We start from the raw sequence: 23,895 nt of genomic DNA, 5'->3' as shown, positions 1-23,895 counted from the left end.
TACAGACCATCTTTCTCCAACCAGTCCCATATCTATTGGAACTGCACTAGAAATCTGGGGAGTGTTAGATATGGGAAAGTTGATAAAGATTTCTGCTTCCCTTCAGAATGGGTTTATTTACAAAAAAATGAAATTATCAGACCTTTTGTCATTTTTTATGGTTTTTCATGACAGGCTTTTGTTAATATATGTGTGGTCTGATATCCTTGCAATCTGAAAAGTGACAATGCCCAAACAAACACCTGACCATGAGGAATAGTTTCTGATAGTTATAAGTTAGTCAATATGGAAAGTTCATTCTATGTCTTTGAGGGAATTTGGTTATTGTTCTTCCTGACATTGAGCCTGGTCTCTAAAAAGGGGTTTTGTGGCTAAATTCTCCTGCTGACAAATGCAAATCAAATATTCTAAAAATGGTCAGTAGCATTAGAGCAGAATTAATATTTAGTAATTTCCATACATTCCATTTTGCATTCTTAGAATTGTCATACTTGTATAAAATGTTACTTTTACTTCATACTTGTGTACAAGTCTAGTTTTACAAACAGCTGAATGTTAGCTATACAATCACTATTTACGATTTCCAAGTATTCTGAACAATTTATGTATCTTTCAAAAGTCAGTTTGGACACTCTCTTTTCTCTGCAACCTTATACAATTGTTTGAGTTGAAATATTGCATGTTCATATGTGATTCATTAAATCAGCTTAAAACTGGATTTAGCCATGATGAGGCATTCATGCAGGGGAAGTTGTAGGGACTGCTGTCTAGTGCTAATAGAATAAGGCTATTCTTATTGCTAGACATGTCATAAAACCATAAAATATTTTTTTAAATTTGCAGTACATCTAAGAGCCTAATTATTGGTGCATACGTTAATGTGCATATTTACAGTAGACTGAACTTGTCAGTTATGTTCTATAGAGTTTAATGGGTCTAGGTTAAGTATGGTTGTCTCCGTATTTGGTTCAGTATTATATGCTGAGGAAAATAATGAGACTGTGTGAAGTACTTTCTTCACTTTGCTATGTTTGTATTCTTTTGGCATGTAGGAAGATGATCCATGGAAAGAATTTTCCACCCAAAATTGATAGTTGCAATGCAATGCCAGGCAAATCACTGCATCGTGCAGGTGAGCCTTTTCAAATGATCCCTTGATAGCTGCCCCAGAACACATAAATGATGTCACTGTACATCTGTTCAGCTTATGCCACTGAAATCCAACAAAGTCTTCAAGAGTTCAGGCAATAAATGGTCTGCTTTCAAAACAAAAGCTTTGTGTGATGAAGAAGATGCAGAGGTTATTTGCAAGAGCAAAGATTCTGGGCATGAGGTAAAGTCATTGGCAATCATTCTCCACTAAAGATCTGCCTAATAAAGCAAACCAACAGTTTGTGACTCCTTCCAGAAATGAGATACACATCCTTTTGCTATTCTTTAGAAGATTAATAAAGATTTGGTTCTTTAACTAGGTACTGAGGGATTGATATTGTTACACAAAAGTTGTCAATAACTGAAACAACAATGAGGCAAAAACAGTTTTACACTTATTTGAGCAGAGAGAGGGTGACTGTTCCAAAGGCCACAGGTTGGCTTCGGTAGCTAAGGAAAGATTAGATCCTGGGTCTGCCCATTGCTATTTTAATAATCACTATGCCATGCTGACTCTCAATTGCATAGGTAATCCTCATTTAGCAACTGTCTCATTCAGTGACTATTTGCAAATCTGAGGAAAGCAACAATTAATTAAATAACTGAAATATCCCACAGGGGTCTATCATTCATTCTAACTCATGGATAGAGCGTGCTTAAATAGAGAGGTCCATATAAATCTTGGGCAAAATGGTTTTCTGGAGAGCAGATGCTATGGCAGAGGTGGTCTACCTTCTGGATACCACTAGATGACAATGTTTTCATTCCTTTGCTCAATGGGAACTAGAGCATGCCAGCTTGGTCAGACTATAGGAGATGGGCACAAACTACAGGAGATAGTCAATAACTCAAATATCCAAACCTATGCCGTAAATTCATGCAAATCAGGACCATGAATTGCATCTGGAAGTCTATAGCAACTAGTGCAGCTCATGGAGGAAAGGTGCCTGTCCTGTCCATAACTACCTGTGCTGCTGCATTATGTACCAGCCATATGTGGAACAATTTTTGAATTCCTGCCCATCTTTATGCAAACTGCATAAGCATCTTTGTCTACGAAGAGGCAATTTTTGATGTTTCCTTATCTAAGGCATTGAGGCTTTCTTGGTTAAAGCCAGAACATTGGATTGGACGTGAAAAAATTAGTAGTAGCTTCATAGCCAATCAGATGCATTTAATATGTGCTATGAATTAATATGTGGCACTCTCTTGAGTATTTAGAAGTCAGAAATTATTTTTATATGTATGTTTGCAACATAATTGGCTCTAAGCAGTATATAGTTGAACTTGGCTGATTCAAAACAGTTAACTAAGGTTGACTAGCTTTAGTATTTGTTTTGAAAATCATCAGGTAATCTCTGATTTATTGGCTAGATTGGGAAATAGAAAAAAAATAAAGAAGCAGGCAGAGATAACCAATTCAATGCAGTTGTCAAAAAATTTAATGGATGTGCCCATGTAGTGACAATGTCACTACAGAATTCTCCATTGGAAATATGAAATACTAGTTCAGTTCATTCTGTCTGCTTTTAAGGACAGAAGAACAAAAATAAATTGCATCCTAATTTCTGAAGCAACACTTCAATAATTATGAATTTCTTCTTGTGAGTTGGATTAACAGATTCATCATCCTCATCACTGTCATCATTGTCACAGTTGTTGTTATCATCGTTGTTATTGAATGCAGCAGCAAAACTATTTGATTTGGCTGTGATCCAGTAACTGAATTTGAAATGTTTTTCCACTTGGCAGCAGTTACCCAGTTTAGGAATGTAATATCTAGTACACACCCTTTCCCCTCTCCTGTTTCACAGGAAGTGCCTCTGTGCTTTCCACTCATGGCACAGGAAGAGGTAGGCGAGGTTTTCCATTAACACACATGGCTGCTCTTTCATTATGACACCCTTTTCAGTGATTGCAAAGTAGATTTGTTTCTCACATTAAAATACTCAGAAGTCTTTTCTGCTGCTTATATGTTACTACTATCTAAGAAGAGAACAGCAAAACGGGAAGCAACTAGACATATGTAGTAGGGTGAGAAGTCTTGTTACCCTTGCATTTGCTAAATCATACCTTATAAAGATTCTTATTATAATATTTTTTCACACACACCTACAACTTTTTCATATACTGTAATTATTCTTGGCTATTGTCAATCCTATCCAAGGTTGTCGATGCGAACATCAAATATATCCCCTTTGGCCTAGTTTTCTCAAATGATTAGAACATTGATGGCTTTCAATCAAATGACTGAGAATGTCCTGTTTGGAAGGTTTAAGAAAGATGGATATGAATTTCAATTTGAGATCTTGCACTGTGATTTAAGTTGATGAGATGAACCGCTGGTGAAAGTTCCCTCGTTTTAAAAGCCTTGTATCATTTTGTAAGCTGCTGCTTTGAGGGATTTTACTCTGCATATCTTTAGTTTACTGTTCTTAGATAACTTATGTTTCTTGAATGAAAGGCAGGTATATATATATATCTGCCACTGAAGATGCTATGTGTTGTGATCTTCAGTTTCTTCCAGTGGAAATAGGTGCAACTGATGCTGACACATAATGGAATATTTTTACAACACAAGAACATTCTTCCCTTCCCAGAATGTGGGCATGTGTGTGTGTATGCATGTACACACACACACACAAACACAATCATGATGCTTAGTTCAAACACGTCTGTTTGGTTTAGCTTTTCTATTGTAAGAATTTTTCCCTTGTTTATGTTGAGGCTACAGATTTGTTTCTATCCAGATTTATATTTGTCAGAAACATTTGTTTGTTTGTTTGTTTTAAAAAAATAACGTTACAACTTATTGTGCTGCCTTATTTCTGCTGTATACAATTTTTGAAGCTTCTTGGCTTAAATATTTATATAAAACATTTAAATAAATATTAAATATAGCTCCTTAGTGAAAATATTATAAACTGCCAATCTAGTCTGAGCACTGGAAGATACAATATAAATGAATAAGAACTTGATCTGCAGCCTTGCATGGACATTATATTAAGTTATCTAGCCTTAGCTTGATTATTACTAAATCAACAACTGTATATTGTCAAGAACAGAAAGAGACACTCTGTGATTCCACTGCCTTTGATTTCCACCCTACTTCAGCCCACAAAGCTTTCCTTTCCATTAATAAAACCACACTATAACCAAATGTTACTGCAAATTAATCTACTTGTTTAAGAGCAGAGAGATAAGGGCATGCTGAAAGACAGATGTATCCTAAAATTGTCATGTGAATAGTATAGAACATGATGTTTCTAGCAAAAAGCATTTATGGACTTCTTCAAAGGGAACATTATTTTTACTGTTTATCAAAGGGCATGTTCATCCTGTTACATGTCTTTATATTAAATCTGGATTTTCATGAAATTTCTTTGCTTATTGGTAGAGTATGTGATTGGTAGAGCATGTATGCACAACATCCCAATTGTAGTATCTTCAGGATTCCAGGAGACAGAGATACTCCTATCTGAGAGGGAGAAGTTGCTTCTAGGCAGAGTACATAGTGTGAAGACAGATGGACAGTAGTTTTTATCCAAATAAAATAGATTTGTGTATTCAAAGGAGAGTGACACTGATTATAAGTGTCCTGACATCTCAAATTGACACTCATGTTCTTTCTTGACCTCAATAGACTTCATTTTGCTCTCAAAATGCAAACAGAGCATTTAGTTATTGCCAACATATTGTACTTACTGACTTAGGACAATTGGTTAGATGTTTATTATTTAGACTAAAGAAAGAAAAAAAGAAAAAACAGTAACAAAATGCATTTCATATGAAAGCAATTAATTAGAAGTTGTTGTATACAATATTTTAAGAGGTGTCATTTCTCAGAAGAGTGGGAAAGTGTGTGGGATGCTCTTTGTTTTCTCTCACATCCTTTCTGCACCTTCAAAATAGGCATTTTTGAAGGTGCTAGAAAACATTTCAAGTAGGTCACTTTCTATTTTGTAACAAAGCAAGGTTTATAAAAATACATTAAGAGTAAAAAAATTAATATCAAGAAGCATGCCTTCTCTCTCTCTCTCTCTCTCTCTCTCTCTCTCTCACACACACACACACACACACACACATGCATGCATACTTAATTGTATTCTCACCATCTGACTTGGTACTGCTGGCTTCTGTCATTTCTTACAGAAAAAGCAGAATCAACATTCTAGTTCTTAATATCAGGACAGAGGACACTCAGTTGCAATTATTACTGAGAATAATTGATGCTTAACATACAATATTGAGTCATTATTAGTTGACATATATCTGGCTTTGAAGATCTTGAAATGAGGGGAAGGTTTAGAATTGCCTAAAAAGATTAGGGTAATCCATATTTAGTCAAGGGGAAAGAAAAGATGCAAAGCCAAATAAGTCAAGCACCAGAGAACAGTGGTGGCACAGTGGTTAGAATGCAGTATTGCAGACTAATTCTACCGACTGCCAGAAGTTTAATCCTGACCAGCTCAAGGTTGACTTAGCCTACCATCCTTCAAGATTGGTAAAATGAGGACCCAGATTGGTGGAGGCAATATGCTAACTCTGTAAACTGCTTAGAAGGGGCTGCAAAGCACTATGGAGCAGTAGATAAGTAAGTGTTATTGCTATTTCTTTATTATCAGTTAAGAAATTATAATATTGAAATGTAAGCACGAGTATGCCTCTGTTTTACCAAGCAGACACATATTCATTAAAACGGTTCTCTGTGAATTCTATTACATTAGAATATCTGCTCTTGAATTAGGTGCTTCAACAGCCCATTTGAAAATAATATTGATGAGACTTTTGGCATAGGGCAAAATTTCAAAATACTTGAAAATATATTTTTATGAAATAAATCCAGGTATTTGAATAAAATAAATGTTCACTTTGTTTGCTAGTGATCAAGCTGGCTAAGGTGTTAGGGATCTGTGGTCAGACTTCTCATCGCTATTAAGATATTTCAAAACCATCTATGGAGAAGAGATGCAGAGGGACCATTGTAATGAGAGTAGCATTGTTTTTCTCTTGCAGTTGCTTTTAACTTAAAAAAAGAGATCTTCTTGTTCAATCGATAAGAAAGAAGAAAACTTGCACAGTAAATAAGGCTTAAAAGTATATGGCTTACACATATAAAATGATACTATATTCCTTTGCTAATTACTAGCTTAGATTTTGCCCTATAGTTGGAATTCGGCATAGCAGATGACTTCTAAAAATGTTGCATTTATCTTCCTCTATGAGTGGCAGATATCCATATGTGTTCATTTTGTATGAGATGTCAACCACTCGAGTGGTAATTACTATTTCAGTTTATGTGGTACTTCATAGCAGAGACATCATTTGGCAAACAGTTCTATTATAAATTATTAACCAGAGTTGCCAATGTACAAATGCACCACAACTTCAGTTGAGAATTGACCTTTCAGTCCTGAAATATTTTCATTTTGTGGTTCCTGTTATCCATCTTGTTAACAGTTTTCATCATAAGTACGGTGCTGGATCTGGTGTATCCAATATGTCACCTTACTGTATTGGATTTACTTTAAGTGTGTTGGCCATACAGTTATAAACACTGAAAGGAACAATATTTGCAACTATATGTCATATCTGCATGGATTTGGAGTTTCCCAATATTTTCATCATTACTCAAAATCATTTTCAGGGTTAGCAAGCAGTTTTGTTTGTATTTGTTGAGGCAATCATGAAAAATCCTACTTCACACATGTAGGTGCTTGGAAATGACAACAATTGCACCATGGCCTTCTCAATTAACACAGGATAGTCATTGTGAAGTGTTAACCACAGAGACTTCAAATGATGATTCTGTTCTTCAAATAACATTTTGCACTGACTTCTTAACCTAAGCTTAATCATTTGCTCTGCTGTTATCCAAAGAAAAACCACTTTTACCCAATTTTGGGTAATTGATGACAGTTTGGGAATCACTGAGTTAATCTCAGAAAAGATTTTTTAAGGCTTAATCTGGTTGTCAATAGTCCCATTTTGCAACTATTTATCTCCCTCACAGAGGAACTCCAGATGGAAGAAAGTTACCTATTCCTTTATGACAAGAATCGTTCTCCAGAAAACACTGTACTACAATTTTCAGGTGTCCAACCCAACCTAGCCAGTGGTAAAAATGCTGGTAATTAGGTCATTACTTGACCATAGTTCTCTACTTCTGTTTCAGAAGACAATTTATCTGAAATGTTATAGCATTTCCTGCTTGAACGGGGATTTGGATTAGAAGACCTCCAAACTCCCTTCCATCTCTGTTATTCTATTATTCTTGCATCTTCCTTTTCTTCCTTCTAAATCTATGGGATTAAAGCAATCTAGGTTATTTAATTCAGACAGTTTTAATTCAGAGCTGGCAGTTAAATGACAAGAAATCTTATCTGGCCTTTAAAAAAATTCCTTCTGGTTCCTTGATTCCAAGGAAAGTACATGCTATTCTACAGCTTAGAACTGTAATTTCCACCGGAAGTACAATTATTCTGCTTGTCTAATGGCAGATGACTAAAAATCCATCTAAATAATAGGACCAAACTGAAAAACAAAACAAAATTAACAAAACAAAAATAACTGAGTAGCTGAGAAAGGCTCAACATTTGATTTGATCAACTTTAAAAGTTGTTGTTGTTAGTATTAGTATTGCAAGAATTGACAGTACAAAATAATCATAAAAATATTGGCAATAAAATCTGGAGACTATGTGTGTTCACATATTTGTTTACATGTTTTCCAGATATCTTTGCTATGCCAATACCAGGTTTTGAATTATTTTTGTAATAATAAGTTCTAGTATTTTTTTTTATTTTTTTTTTGTAAATATCTTTCAGTTGCCTCAAGATCCCAATTACTTTCTTCTACTGCTTTTTCAAAAAATCTTGGAAGCATACCAATATCTGGTTTCCGGTAGACTTTTTATCTTTTCCTTTGAGAGGTAAAATGCAGCTTGGGGTTTAGAATTTGCAGGGAAGGGCTTGGAATGGAAAAATATTGATGCTGGAAAGCCACACCACATTTTCTGCTTCTGCCCTTAAACTTATAGCTTCCCAAGGATGTTTGGCTTGGATGTAGCCTTCCCAACTGCTGCTGGATTTCATCCAAAGTAACCATTGGAAAGTGTGACATTAAGGAGAGTAATGGTATTTGTGTATGGTGATGGCAGGATGGGAGCGAGATGTATCTATAGAGACAAGGGGAGCAGAAATAAAAAAAAAATGCCACTCAAAATTGGCTCCTCAGAAGTAGGCAAGAAAAAAGGAGTGACTTAATTTAAATAAATAACACCATCCTTCATTTGTGATTTGAGTAATTGGTGACCGTACCTAGTATAAGTTAGTTCCCACTTATTTCTGCCAACTTTGAACAGTCTCATTCCCTTCTCAAGTAGCCAGTAAAGTTGCAAAGTATATCAGAGAGAGGGTGGTGGGGAATGGATGGATGCACATAATTAATTATAATGAATTGATGATCTATGTATGAGGATTGGCTTGGGAAATGTCCACAAAAGATTAATTGTTTTGCATGTGTGTGTCTAGTCAATAGCAAAGGCAAGGTTAATTTCCCTTATCCTACCAGTATAGTTCACTGCCTGATGGGACATCCTTGAGCCTTTCTAGCCCCAAAATCTGAGGGGCATGTTTCATTATCCAGACACATTTGCACTAGATAAAGGTAGTCTTCATTGATTTCAACTCCTTAGATGGGTCTCTGCAGGATATTACCTTCTTTTGTGATTATTTTTTTAACTTCCCAAATCCAGTGCATCATACTAGGACTTCTTGTAGCCATCTCTCTATGGAATAAGCAGGGCAAATCTTTTTAAGATTTTGAGCTCAGTCAAGGTTGATGCAGAAATAGATCTTAGAAGGAGAGATCAAAAATAAACCTTTATTAGATATAAATTTAATAAATCAGTCTGGAAATAATGCTTTGGACTTTTCTAATTCAATTATTATGTTTTTCTGGTGTGGGTTTAGCAATTGTGTGAAGTGCAGGCATTTTGTAAACTTACAAGGAGATGGATATTATATGGACTTATATTGCTCCAAAGTGTGCCAGCTTCTGTGAGAGATTACCACTAAATTTGGGGTGGAGGTTGTTACAGTTTCTAGAGCAGAAACATTGTTTCAGTTAAAAAAAAATACAGTACTTGGTCTTGGAAAAAGTCTAATAAATGTATTCTGGTCTTTTTTGGAGTGCTAGAAAACTGTTGATTTCTCTGCAAAATGAAGGTCTTAATGGAACATTAATTTTGTTTACCACGCGCAATCACTTGTTGAGACGGGAGACCGTACAAATTGAATAAATAAACAAACTGGAAACTCCTGTTTGTTTTAAACAGGATATATTTGAACTCAGTCTTGTACAGAAATGTTTCCAGAATGATTATAAATATTAGCAATTTATCTATGTTGGCTAGAGATTATCACACCAAAATTCTGTTTTTTCAACTTTAGTGACTTTCTTTAACAATGTCAGAGTTCAAAGTCTGGTGCATTGTTATGCCAAGAAGCTAACAGAATTCCCATTGTACATCAGCTCACAATTAAACTGATGATATGATAATTAAGACATAATGTCTTATTCACGTAATTTAGCACAATATATGGTTGAGCTTTGTTTGCTACAGATTGCTACAGATCTAAAGGAGTAGCATGTGTTATGTAAGTACAGTGCAGCCCCCAACAAACATGACCAGAGGCCCAATAAATCACATTAGGTTACAGCATGACACCGTAGTTTTCATACTCTGCCTTTCTCGACTAGAAAACAGTGCAAGACTAAGAATATACCTCATCTTAGTGTATAGGTAAAAAGACCGAAGAGTTCTCTTGAAAAGTTAAATGAGAAGTATCCCTTTCTGATTACAGATTTCAGTACATTCATTTTTCTCTTTCAATGATGAAACAAAATTCTAGTTCAAGTTCCATTGGATCCAATTTTTCCTGTGAAAGGCAAGTGTCATCTGTGAAATTAGGTAAATTATACTGAAGTAGAAGTTACAATAAATGTAATGCTGATTTTGTCTAACACGACAGGTCTATGTCAGTCTGGCTTATTCTCTTGGAAAAGACCAACACTTATCTCCCGTTGTTAAGTCTTCTTTTCTTTTCGGGACATCCCTAGAAGCACAGTCTTAGATGTAGCAATTAGATTTGCTCATCGTGGAACCAAAGAGTAAAAGTTATCTGAAAGTACTTTCATTTAGAATAGAATAAACAGAGTAGAGTAGAGTAGAGTAGAGTAGAGTAGAGTAGAGTAGAATAGAATAGAATAGAATAGAATAGAATAGAATAGAATAGAATAGAATAGAATAGAATAGAATAGAATAGAATAGAATAGAATAGAATAGAATGAGACCTTGGAAGTCTTCTAGTCCAGCCCCCTGCTCAAGCAGGAGAACCTATGCCGTCTCAGACAGGTGACTGTCCAGTCACTTCTTTAAAATATCCAGTGATGGAGTGCCCACTATTTCTGGGGGTAAGCTGTTCTACTAGTTAATTGTCCTCACTGTCAGGAAGTTTCTCCTTAATTCCAGTTTGCTTCTCTCTTTGATCAGTTTCCAACCATTGTTTCTCATTCTTCCTTCTGGTGCTTTGGTGAACGACCTGTCCCCCTCTGCCTTGTGGCAGCCCCTCAGATACTGGAACATTGCTGTGATGTCTCCCCTATTTCTTATTTTCTTTAGACTAGCCAAACCCAAGTCCCGTAGCCATTCTTTGTATGTTTTAGTCTCCAGGCCCAATTTGATCAGCTGTCCAGTCTCTTCTTAAAAGCCTCCAGTGATGGAGCACTTACAACTTCTGAAGGCAGGCTGTTCCATTCTAAATTGTTCTCAGTTAAACTTCATTTGATTTCATTCATTTCATTTGAATATTATAATTCTGCTGATGCAATCTAAAATTGCACTTATCTTTTTAGCATCCATTTCACGCTACTGGCTCATATTCAATTTTTACTCAAAAATTTTTTTTTTTTCACAAATGCTATTAGCTAGCCAGATCACTCTCATTCTCCATCTGTGCTTTTGATTTTTGTTTTCTAAGATAAGGATTTTTCACTTTTCACAGTGAAATTTCATTGTGTTACTTTCAGTTTATTATCATTCATTTTGAATGTTATTTTTGTCTTGTAGGAGATTACTTATCCCACCCAATTTTGTTTTATCTGCAAAGCTGATAAGCATCTGCTCTTATCTCATCATCTAAATAATTTATAAAAACATTAAAGAGTAGAAGATCCATGATTGATGCTTGTGACTCCCACTTGTTCCTTCTCTTCAGTTTGATGAAAAACTATTGATGAGTACTTTTGAATATATTTTTGAGCTACCTGTGTATTCATTTAATTGTTCACCCATCCAACCCACACTTAATCTACTGGTAAATCAGGATATCATGGATACTTTGCCAGATGCTTTTATTTCTTTTTCCAGAGTTTTATAGACCTTTTCCTGTAACAGAGGCTTATATGAAGTTACTCAAAGGGCCACATGGCTCTGTCTAGGTCTAGGACATGCATCACACTCTTACTCTGGTGTGGAAGTAAAAATGGAGGTGGTACTAGTCATAGTAAAACTGCTGATCGCAGAATAATCAGGCTGCATATTTTTGTAGCTCTCAATTTACCCAAGACAAGTTGTGTCAGAGCTTTACCTGGAGCCCAGCAATCACTGCCTGTAGCTGGTATTCAGGAGCTAGTAGTGTATTTGCTTTCTCCTGCTATATAGAATAAATGTTGCTCATTTCTCAGCCATGGGTGTATAGGGCATCTGAATCACATTTTAATAACTATTTTCTCTGATTGCAATCCCTAGTAGTTTCAGCCCTCAGGGAATGGCTACTGAGTCCAAGGGCATGGTTTTGTCAGTCTGCAGAACCTGCTAGTTTTTTTTTTTCAAATCTGGAATTCTTGATCAAGAGTTCTAGTGATAGAAAACTGGCTATATTTGATGGAACTCCCCCCCTGATCTCTCATGCAACCCAATCAAGTTTTTGTGGAACTCAAAGGTTCCATACAATCCAGTTGTTCAAACCATGCCTTAGAGGAGGCAGCTGGAAAATATTCTTTGAGTAAGATTATCCTAACTCCTTTTGGTCACATTGGTCCTTCTTATAGTGATAAATGATTTCTCAAGGTTCTGATGTTGTCTCATATTCAAGGCAGACACACTTCATGGGGGTTTGGATTATAGCTCTTGCTATATTGGTTTGCTGTTGGTCATGCTGTTTGTGGATTATGGATACTGAAGATCAAAACAGTCAAAGGAAATTACCCTATCAACAATTAATTTATATTTTCCTATGGCACTGTGAATCCTTTAAATTTCCTTTGCTTGCTGTAAAACTTAAATGGGGATCAGAACAGAAGCAGCGGTAATGCAGATAACTAGCAGAGATCATTGAATGCAAACTGACCATGAATGATCATCCCACAGCATGTTGCCAAAGAGCCATTCCAAATTGAAAGTGTTGCTGAAATAGAAATAGTTGGTCCTTCTTTAGGAAAGCATTATGCTGTGATTAATCTGATTGTTTGCCACCCTGCCTTCAGTGAAGGGAGAAGGACATTTGGATTTCGATTTAACATGTTCAAACATCAATGGGCATACAGATTATTCAGCCCCAGTTATTTTGGATAAAATTCCCCAATTAGGAAAAGCTAATTACATGAAAGGTCAACACAATCATGGAATAGGATCTCCTAGCTCAGTGTTTCTCAACCTTGACAATTTTAAGGCATGTGGACTTCAACTCCCAGAATTCCACAGCCAGCATTGCTGGCTGTGGAATTCTGGGACCTAGCTTGTACCAGGACATACTGGGAAGAGGAAATTAACTGTGATAAGAATATTTTAAAACTTTACCCTATCTTCCTCCACATCATGATTTTCAGAATCTTTTTTTTTCACTGTGTTGATTAAAAATGGATCATTTAGTATTAATATTATATTTTTGCCTCACCCCAATTACCTCTGCCTGTCCCATTAGACCTATCAGAGAAGGCATGCTTTATTTCCTGTCTGCTAGAGACTTACATTTAGTGGGTCTGAGGAGGTGAGCCTTCTCTGTCATGGCACCCTCATTATGGAACGTTCTTTAGCCTCTCTGAAGTGAAGGTGGCTCCATCTCTGCTAAAGTTTCATAAGTGACTCAAGACCAGATTTTGTTACAGGACTGGGGATATTCTCAGGTGGCTTTTCCAGTAATTTACTCTCTCTCGTATATGACAGTTTGTATTTACAAGAATGACAGTTTTATATATTTTTTTAAAAAACAAATGATTGTTATTATATATGCACTGTTTGATTTTACTGGTGTACACTGCCCAGAGTCATTTTGTGTGAGATGGGTGGCTAGTGTGTAAACTTGTACAATAAAGGACTGATATATTTTCTTTTTCTGAATCCACAAGCCACCAATCAGACTTCTTTCTTAGAATTAAAAATAAATACTCAGTTTATCCATGTGGTTATCACAGCGTAGGAAAATTGAGATTCTAAAGGCTTCAAAACTAGAAGTGTTAGCACTTTCTGAACTGTAATGATTAAAAAAAAACCCTTGTCCTCACAACTTTACCACATAAAGCCAAGCTCTTGCCTCCTAATTAGAAGTGACTCATTGCTTCCCTGGAACATTACTATGATCTATGTCCATAGTATGCAATTATCTCTTTTCTCTCCTGCAGCATAGGCAGCCCCTTTAGCATTAGTTACTTTAATGAATTTACTGAGATCACCTTTGGCTTCTAAAACAGTTTATTTGTTGCTATAAATTGTGAAGCCAAAACAGTGTGCTGGGAGACTAAGTATTACTCTAAAAGTGAGTGTTGGCTGCTGTACCCTTGTTTGTTTTTTTACAGTAACTTTCAAAAGTTAAGTTTCTTTTTTTCAATAGTGAGCACTGACTTATTGGAAAGCACAAAATACATGGTTTAAATCTTCTCTGTGTTATTAATCTTGACAACCTAATTGGAGATTAATGAATATAGTGCAGTTGCTAAATCTGATGCAGTGACTCCCATGCTTTCTAATAATGGCATCTGCAGCAAAACAAATTAGTTGAATAATACAAATGTATTCAGTTTGTAGGTTTTTGTCATGATTTCACTTACTTCTGAATGAATAAGCAAACAAAACTGGTTGTCTACCATGTCACAAATCACAATAAAAACAAACATTGGTTTAAGTTTCAGATGAGAAACTGAAGATGATAGAAATCTTGACTTTCTATCAAGGAAGATCAAGGTTGGGTTTGCATTATATGTTAAATTATAAAATATGATTAACAAACCATCTATAGTAGTTGTGATAAATAATGTTGCAGTAAACCCTAGTGTTCTGGTTTGGAGAACATGATGAAATATGGGTTGTGTTTACTCAAGAACTTTTACAGATCAAGGGGACTGAATTTAAGCTGTATTTGCTTAATATACTAAATTTGGGTAATAATTTTGATTAAGCTTCTGGTGGCTTGGCATGCTCTGCAAAATCCAGTATGTTTGATTACATTTGTCATTGAATGTATTGGGTAAATCCAGAATATGATTAATTCAGTAACCAGATCAAGTGTGTTTTGCAAATACTATAATGATTTTTGACTTGGCTTAGCCCTAATAGTTTTTAATATCATGGCTTGTGGTTTAACCAAATCACATGAGTCAGCCCGAGTCAGTGTGGGAATGAGTCACACAACATTAGCCAGTGAGATTTTCAACTGAGGATTTTTACCTGGGGCTGATTAGTTGTAATGTGTCTAACCCCCTCCCTCTCCCCAGTTTTCTACAAATTTTAAAAAATCTGTGGTTGTATAAGAAATGAAAGCCTAGTTCCTTAAAATCCTAGTTATGATTTTAAAAGCATTTGAAAGTATGCAAGATATGTTTTAAATGTTCTTTTTAACAAGTTCTGTGCAGTTGATATTGCTTCAATACTTTCAGTAAAATGTACACTTGGGTTTTGTTTTGTTTTTACTTTCTGTCTTTCATTAACAATATTCACATATTCAGGATGCTTTTTTTTTTTTGTAAAATATGAGAACATTCCCAGATTTTGACAAGCCTCCAAGGGGAAATCAGAACTTGGTATTGTCCGCATCCTGATGTCAGTATTTAATCGTGATTATAGTACTTGGCATTTGGGAGAGCTCAAAGTTTTTTGATTGTCATTGTTCCAACAATGCACCAACCAAGGTGGTGCAGCAGTTAGAGTGCAGTACTGCAGGCCACTTTAGCTGACTGTGTTCAGCAGGTCAGAGGTTCAAATCTCACCGGCTCAAGGCTGACTCAGCCTTCCATCCTTCCGGGGTAGGTAAAATGGGGACCCAGATTGTTGGGGGCAATGTAAATATATATATACATTGCTTACTGGTGTACACCGCTTAGAGAGTGCTTGCACTTAAAGCGGTATATAAGTCTCATAAATAAATAAATAAATAAATATTATGCTTGGATTTAAATGGTAAAACAGGGTTTTCTACAGCTACTTATTGAATCCATGGCTGAAGTGTTATTTGAATTAGGTACTTCCTCTGGTTGGTATACTATATATAGGTAGTCCTTAACTTATGACTACAACTGAGCCCAAAATTTCTGTTGGTAAGCGAGCCAAAGTTAATTTTGCTCCATTTTATGACCTTTCTTGCCACAGTTGTTAACTGAATCATTGCACTTGTTAAGTTAGTAATATGTTAATATGTAAATCTGGCTTCCCCTCTGACTTTATTTGTTAGAAGGTCACAAAAGAAGGTCACATGACCTCAGGACACTGCAACCATCATAAATATGAGTCAGTTGCCAAGAGTCTGAATTTTGATCACGTGATCATGGGGATGCTGCAACAGTTGTGTGAAAAACAGTCATAAGCCACTTTTTTCAGTGAGGTTGTAACTTCAAATGGTCACTAAATGAAGTGTTGTAAATTGAAGACTGCCTGCACTCATGCTGGTGTCAAGGAAATCTTCATATATATTATAAACTTTGAGATTATTATGCTATGCAACTGCAGTGTTAAACCAAAGCTGATTATTCGTCTTGTAGAAGAAGCTGAGCTAACTGTGACTTATTCAATAAAACATGGTTAAACAAACAATGGTTTCTTATAATGCACACCTCCCTACATATAGGGCACAGGTGTCAAACTCGCCACGTGACGTGTCGCAACTCTTTTCGCATTGCCAGCAATAGGGTGGGCATGGCTTCAGTATGATGAAACCGGTCCATGGGCTGGCAGTTTGACACCCCTGCTGTAGGAGATATTTGCCCCATGCCCTGGCTTTGAACATCTAGCTGCATGTTCAAAGATTTTTATCTTGTATCAACTAAGTTCAAAATGAATGCCTGAGTTGTTGATGACACAGTAAAGCACAATCTAATATTTTAAGCATTGAAGCTTAAAATATTATGGTTCAAGTCTGTTGTGTGAAATGGACACTTGAATTAATTTAGTAAATCATGGCAAAGTTAAGGCATATCATGTTGATGTTGCATATAATTACTGGAAAAAGGAATTGAGCGACTGTCAGAGTCTGTTCATCTGTTACATACGCAGTTCTTCCACTTCAGCTCCACTGACTGATACTTGCTTTTAAGAATATTCAGAGTTCTGTATTTTCCTTTTATTGTACATGGTTCAGCTGTCATATGTAGTACTAGATTCTGATTGAAAATATATATATATATATATTAAAAAATCCTTCCCTGATCCCTTTTTAAGTAAAATGCAGTGCTCCTTTCAATATATGGAATCTGAAAATCATTTGTGGTAGATTATACTCTTAAGATAAGTATCATACAAGGTTGTTTTCAAAAAGCTACTTTATATTATTGAATTGGAAACAATGGGCTGGTTCTTTGCTGTTGATTTCAGAAGGCTGCTCATTCCTGTAGCTCTGCAGCAGCAGCTGTTGTAAGGATAGTTGAACTGTTGACAAAATATCAAACTGCATGGGTGATCATGTTGCAGACAATGAGATGGGAATTCATTGGTTGCTTTGCTAGTTATGACCTCTTCTTTCTTTCTTGATCTCCAGACCAAAAAAAAAACCCAAAACACTTATTACAGATGGCTTTGAATGAAGAGAAGAAGAGATTAAGAGATTTTATTTTTAAAGGTTTCCTGAAACCATGTACAAAAAGGGAATCTTGTGGTACTGCTTTCTATACTCTATTGCTGTTAAAGAGAAGATTATGAATTTTCGAACTGTTTTCATGCTATTTGATATTAAACAGATAGATATTTCTGGTTATAAGAAGACATTGTATGCCAATGCATATAGCAACACCTCTCCCCTAGCTTCTAGGAGGATACTAGGTGATCAGTGGAATTAACCTTTCTCCACTAGCTGCTGCTTCTCCCTCTTGTAATTCCACAAGTTAAATGATTTATGCAAAGGGATCAGAACCTCTTCTTTTAAGAGTGAGCTTGAACATCGACCACTTCTACAATGAGATCATCCAAAAATAATATGTTAGTTTGTGATTTCAGTCTCCTTGATTTGTCATGCAAGTTCAAAATGAGTAGAGATGGAGCAAAAGATTTTGCCTTCCTAAAACAGAACATGAGAATTTTCCTCACCTCCCCCCAACTCTAGAAAACCTACCAGACTTAGAAGAATCAGGTTTCAAATCTTCCAGTAAAAGAAACAAGCCATATGCAGTCTGCTTAGAACTAGTGTCTCCTACCACATGAGTTCCTATTTGTCTTCAATATTATATGTCTCACATACAATTGAGCCCAACATTTATATTGTTAAGTGAGACATTTGTTAAATGAGTTTTGCCCCATTTTACAACATTTCTTGCCACAGTTCTTAAGTGAATCACTGCAGTTGTTAAGTTAGTAACACAATTGTGAAGTAAATCTAGCTTCCCGATTGACTTTGCTTGTCTGAAGTTCGCAAAAGGGGAACACATGACTCTGGGACATTGCAACCATCATAAATATGACTCAGTTGCCAAGCGTCTGAATTTTGATCACATAACCATGGGGATGCTACAATGGTCATAAGTATGAAAAACGGTCATAAGTCACGTTTCTCAGTGCCATTGTAATTTCGAAAGATCACAAAACTAACCTTTGTAAGTTGAGGACTACTGGTATGCTGTTGGAAATTTGATTCAACTGTGAATCAAATGGATGCTGAATCAAAGCCTTTGCTTAATTGATGTCAAAATTCTGAATTTTATTCTTTCACCTTAGGAAAGAGCTTTGTTAATAAATTGAAATTACTCTTTAAAACTGGAACATGCAAAATATTCTTATAGGAGATGGAATCCATGCCAAAGGCATCATCCTAAAACTTATGAATGCAGAATAACATGTTTGCAGAGAGAGGTAAGTCTAGATTTTTTTTCTGAATTTTTTTTCGGGGGAGGGGGGTCATTTTGATATGCAATAAATCATGTGGTTTTTGTAATTTTGAGAATATTGTCCAGGTTCTGTATATTGGAGGTTTAAATATATTAATTTTAGAAGAAGGAAAGTACTTTATTAACTTAGAGCAGCTATTTCTTCAGCATGGATTTAATCTCCTATAGTTGGAATTGTGTCTGTCAGCATTTTGGTCACCATACCTGCACATTTATGTTATCTTGTGTGTACATACTAGCCAAGAAGTTGTGAATGCTCCAATACTGGAAGTTTTTAAGAAGAGATTGAACAACCATTTGTCTGAAATGGTAGAGGGTTTCCTGCCTGAGCAGGGGGTTGGACTAGAAGACCTCCAAGGTCCCTTCCAACTCTATTATTATTATTATTATTATTATTATTATTATTATCATCATCATCATCATCATCGCACAGTCAGCCAGATGTTCAGACTGGATTTGGCATTTTGTCTACCTATCGAGTCCTTACCCAGGACCTGGGATAGGCAGATGTGGATGTTTGATGGTATTACAGATATCGTCGCAGGATGGAAGCAGTTCCTAATAAGGCCGCCTTTTGCAATTGACTAATAGCGAATTTGTCAATGCCAATGGTGTTCAAGTGGTGCTCCAGTTGTTTTGGGATTGCACCCAAGGAGCCTATGACTATTGGTACTACCCTTGCTTGCTTTTGCCACAGTCTTTCTATTTCTATTTGTAGGTCTTTGTATTTTGTTATCTTCTCCAGTTCTTTCTCGTCTATTCTGCTATCTCCAGGCACTGCCACGTCCACTATCCAGACTTTTTTGTCTTTCTTATCGACAATTGTTAAGTCTGGGGTGTTATGTTGCAGGTGCTTGTCTGTTTGAATTCTGAAGTCCCAGAGCAGTTTAATTTTATCATTTTCTATGACTTTCTCTATTTTATGATCCCACCAGTTTTTGCTTACAGGCAAATGATATTTTTTGCAGATCTTCCAATGCACCATTGTTGCTACTTTGTCATGCCGCTGCTTGTAATCAGTCTGTGCAATCTTCTTGCAACAGCTTACCAAGTGGTCCACTGTTTCTTCAGCTTCTTTGCATAGGCGGCACTTACTGTCTGTTGCTGTCTTCTCAATTTTGACTTTGTATGCATTTGTCCTTAAGGCTTGGTCTTGTGCAGCCAGAATTAGTCCCTCGGTCTCTTTCTTCAATTTTCCTGCTCTTAGCCATTGCCAGGTTTTATTATTATCTGCTTTCCCAGCTATTTTTTTCATGTATTGGCCATGTAGTGCTTTGTCTTCCCATGCCTCTATTCTGTTCTTCATTTGGTCTTTCTTGTAGGCCAGTTTGGTCTCTCCAGTAGTTAGTAAGCCTTCCTGATATACTAATTTCAGTGCATCTTCATCATTGTTCTTCAGATATTCTTCCAAAGCCATTTTTTCTTCTTCAACCATCTGATGTACTTGTAGCATTCCACGCCCACCTATTTGCCTTGGTAGATAAAGTCTATCAATGTCACTGCGTGGATGAAGGGCATGATTCATTGTCATTATTTTTCTGGTCTGCCTATCCATTGCTTTTAGTTCTGCTTGAGTCCAGTCCACTATTCCAGCTGTGTACCTAATGACTGGGATTGCCCAGGTGTTGATTGCCTTTATGGTATTTCCTCCATTGAGTTTGGACTTTAAGATCTTCTTCACTCTCTTGATGTATTCACCTCTAATCTTTTTCTTGACTTCAGTGTGCTTGATGTTGTCAGCTTGAAGGATACCCAAGTATTTGTAGTACTCTTCCTCATCCAGACTCTTAATGTTATTTTCGTGGGGCATCTTGATTCCTTCAGTTTTCACTATTTTTCCTTGTTTGATAGTAAGTGTGGCACATTTGTCCAAGCCAAACTCCATTACAATATCTTGGCTATATATACGGACAGTGTTGAGCAGCGATTCTATTTCAGATGATGTTTTTCCATACAGCTTCAGATCATCCATGTAAAGGAGGTGGGATAGTCTGGCAGATGTTTTTGATGTTTGATAGCCATGTCCTGAGTTATTCAGTATTGTTGACAGAGGAAACAGTGCAATAACAAATAGTAATGGTGATAATGAATCTCCTTGAAATATTCCTCTCTTGATATTAACCTCTCCCAGCTTCTCACCATTGATCTGCAACTGTGTCTTCCATTGTGCCATCGATTTTTGCACAAATTTTCTGATATTTCTACTTACTCCTGTTATTTCTAGGCACTTGATTATCCATCATGTGGCAGAGAGTCAAATGCCTTTTTGTAGTCAATCCATGCCACATTCAGGTTGGTCTTCCTTCTCTTGCAGTTTTCCAAGATCATTTTGTCTATTAGGAGTTGATCTTTTGTTCCTCTGCTATTGGGGCGGTTTCCTTTCTGCTCAGGTGGAAAGAGATTGTTTTCAACTAGATGCTGTTGTACTGCATCAGCTACCACACCAGTTAGTAATTTGAAAGTTGTTGGTAAGCAGGTAATTGGCCTGTAGTTACCTGGTGTTGCCCCTTTTGCTGGATTTTTCATTATTAGGTAGGTTTTCCCAGTTGTTAGCCACTTTTCAATTTCTCCTCCTTGTAGTATATTGTTGAACTGCTTGGCAATGAGTGGGTGTATAACAGTTAGATGTTTCAACCAAAACCCATGCAGTTCATCTTCACCTGGTGCTGACCAATTTTTGATTTTCTTTGCTCTTTTTTCTACCATTTTTGTTGTTATTACTAGTTCTTTCATTTCAACTTCTGTTTTATTTGCATCCACCTCTTTTAACCAAGCTGCATCCTTGTTGTATTTCTTTGGGTTATCCCATATCTGCTTCCAGAACTGCACTGTTTCTTCCTTGTCAGGTACTGACTGATTCCTTGCAGTTTCTCCATTGATGGATTGGTAGAAACGTTTCTGATTGGATTGAAATTGGAGGTTCTGCCTATAGTTTGCAATTCGAGCTTCATATCTACTGATTTTCCTGGCTATAGCTGTTATTTGTTGCTTTATTATTTCCAGTGCTTCCTTGATCTTCCTTGTTTCTAAGTGGTATTTCTTGATTAGGTATTCTTTGGTCTTCTTGTTCTTCAGCTTCTTTTCTTTCATCTGTTCTAGCTTGCTTGCATGTGATCTTAACTTGCTGATCTTATTTTCTAGTCTAACCTTCCATTTTTGTGGTGCACTGTTTGTTTGTTTTTCTTTTTTGTTGATTTTACATCCCAGGTATTCTGTTATAACTGCAGCTGTGCTGTACATTAGTTGGTTTGTTTCTTGCAGTGAATTGGTGCTTATACTTGCTATTGCAGTATTTGCATCTTTTAATGCTTGTGCTAGCTGTTTCTTTGGAACAAGCTTCAATGCAGGCAGCCTTATTCTGTTGTTTTTGTGCTGTTCTAGATGCTCAATTATTCTTTGTTTCAATTCTTTTATTTCTTTAGTTAGAGGGTTTTGTTCTTCCTGAGGAAGAGGTGCCTGGTTTCCAAATGAGAACAGTTGTATATCTCTACTGGATTCTTTCACTGCCAACTCCCCCTGGTTTGCCTCTACATTCTGAATTACTTCTTGTAAGGCTTTGATTTCTTTGCCCTGGGTAAACCTTTGCAGTTCGTCCAATTCTGTTTCTGTAAATACTTTATTTCGTGTTATAAATCGGCGTTGATCTGCTAGTCTCTGTTCTATTATTTCTGATTCTGGATGTTGCTCTTTCCAGAATTGGTGCATTCATTTTAGATATCCTCGTCTTGTTGGACTTGATCTGTAGTAACAGATCATTATTTCTTTGTTTTCCATAACTGTGTATCTGCGACAGGTAAACACCTTTTCTTCCAGTAGTTCTGCAGCTGCTGGCCCTGGTTGCTCAGCCAACAGTCCTGAGTCCTGTAACCCATTTTTCACCAGATATCCAGAAACTCCAATATCTAGCGCAGACCTTGTTAACCCGGGCGACGTCCGAGTTGGTATGGCATTCTGAAATTTACGTCTCACCGTATTTTTTATGGGAGAGACACTCTTTGTCTGACTCCTCTGATGAGACCTGTCCAGTATGGTTGAACCTCTGGCATAGCTCTCATCTTCCTCAGAGTACACAAACCCCACAACCACGTCAAGGTAGTGCCTCACTGGGGGACTATTATTATTATTATTATTATTATTATTATTATTATTATTATTATTCTATCCTCTGGTAATAGTCTCTGAGGCAAAATGAAATGCACTTTTTCCTGTCATTCAACTATTTCTAAGTTCTAGGGTTTATAGCAATGATAGCAGGGATTCTCCTAGCTTTCATGATTCTAAAACAACCCCCGCCTGAAAAGAATTCAGTACAAAAATCTAGACTTAACATCTCTCGGCAAACATGTTATTCTGCCCTCAAAAGTTTTAAGATGATGCCTTTGGCATGGATTCCATCTCCTATAAGAATATTTTGATGTAGACTTCCAATCTTGCGTTGTAGTGCTGTGGGATCATGGAGCTCCACACCTCTCGGTTGATTTTGCCCTGCCTGGGGACCCTAAAATGGGTCTAAAGTCACCCTGGACAGACAACGAAGAAAGAGGGACACCCTGATGATCATGGAATGATGGTGGTCGATCTGCTTTATCCGGGGGGAAGCCCTCCAAAACCTGACAGAAGAAAGGCTGGCCACACCTCGGTGACCAGCCCAAGCTACCGGCAGCCAAAGTCCAAAGGCACTAACCAGAACAACGGTGAACAGCATGCTTGGAACTGGGTGAGAAATTTGATCTTCTCTCTCCCTGGAAAAGATACCCAAGAAGCAAAAAATCCTCCAAAAGTGAGAAGGGAAGGGATTACATCCCCACTCTCCCATAGACAGAAGCAGTGAATTAAATTTTTATGAGGAACAGAAATATAATGAAATGAGGTTAATAATACTATAGTCTGGATAAATCTGAAAACCATGAAAACTGTTAAAATTTCACATCTGAAAGAGTATACTACTGGAAGAAGAATACTACTGGAGGAAGAGAAGATCAAGGAAATATATAATTGATTAACATATTGATTAATTATAGAAATGACTATTGATTGTTTTTAAATATATGAAGCTCAGACAACAGTCTGTTTGCTAAGCACTAGGGATTGTTATTGTAAAAAAACCAATAAAATATAATAAAAAAGAGAATATTTTGCATGTACCAGTTGCTAGACGTTTAAGATCTAGCAGATTTAAAAGATTGGATGGATTTGAAAAATACTAGAGTTTTAACAATAGAAGGACATGACTTGCAAGCAGGGTGGCATGCATTCCTATCGGACGAAAAACATAAAATACACAGATACTTTCAAAGACACATAGTTAGGAATGCATTGCTACAGACTTGGGAAAAAATAAAACAAAAACATTATATAAGAATTCCAATGTGGTTATCC

The 23,895-nt window shown here is 36.5% G+C and overlaps 1 protein-coding gene across 5 annotated transcripts in view; it reads left to right on the top strand.

Moving 5' to 3' along the window:
- PPP1R16B (protein phosphatase 1 regulatory subunit 16B) overlaps positions 1 to 23,895 on the top strand; it is a 108,186-nt gene that overhangs the window by 43,761 nt on the left and 40,530 nt on the right. The window contains exon 2 of one of the 5 annotated variants that reach the window (XM_039323664.1): positions 18,347 to 18,481. The exons of 3 other annotated variants lie outside the window; for them this stretch is intronic. In XM_039323664.1, coding sequence (XP_039179598.1) covers positions 18,454 to 18,481 — 28 coding nt within the window. In that variant the 5' untranslated portion in view covers positions 18,347 to 18,453. The remainder of the gene's footprint in view (positions 1 to 18,346; positions 18,482 to 23,895) is intronic. One more of the 5 variants, XM_039323665.1, reaches the window with a different exon arrangement.

Source organism: Crotalus tigris, unplaced genomic scaffold (assembly GCF_016545835.1).
Source record: "Crotalus tigris isolate CLP2741 ecotype Arizona unplaced genomic scaffold, ASM1654583v1 scf7180000024281.4978605, whole genome shotgun sequence".
In the NCBI taxonomy this organism is placed as follows: Eukaryota; Metazoa; Chordata; class Lepidosauria; order Squamata; family Viperidae; genus Crotalus; species Crotalus tigris.
The sequence above is the reverse complement of the archived record's forward strand: the minus strand, read 5'-3'. Positions and strand labels throughout refer to the sequence as shown.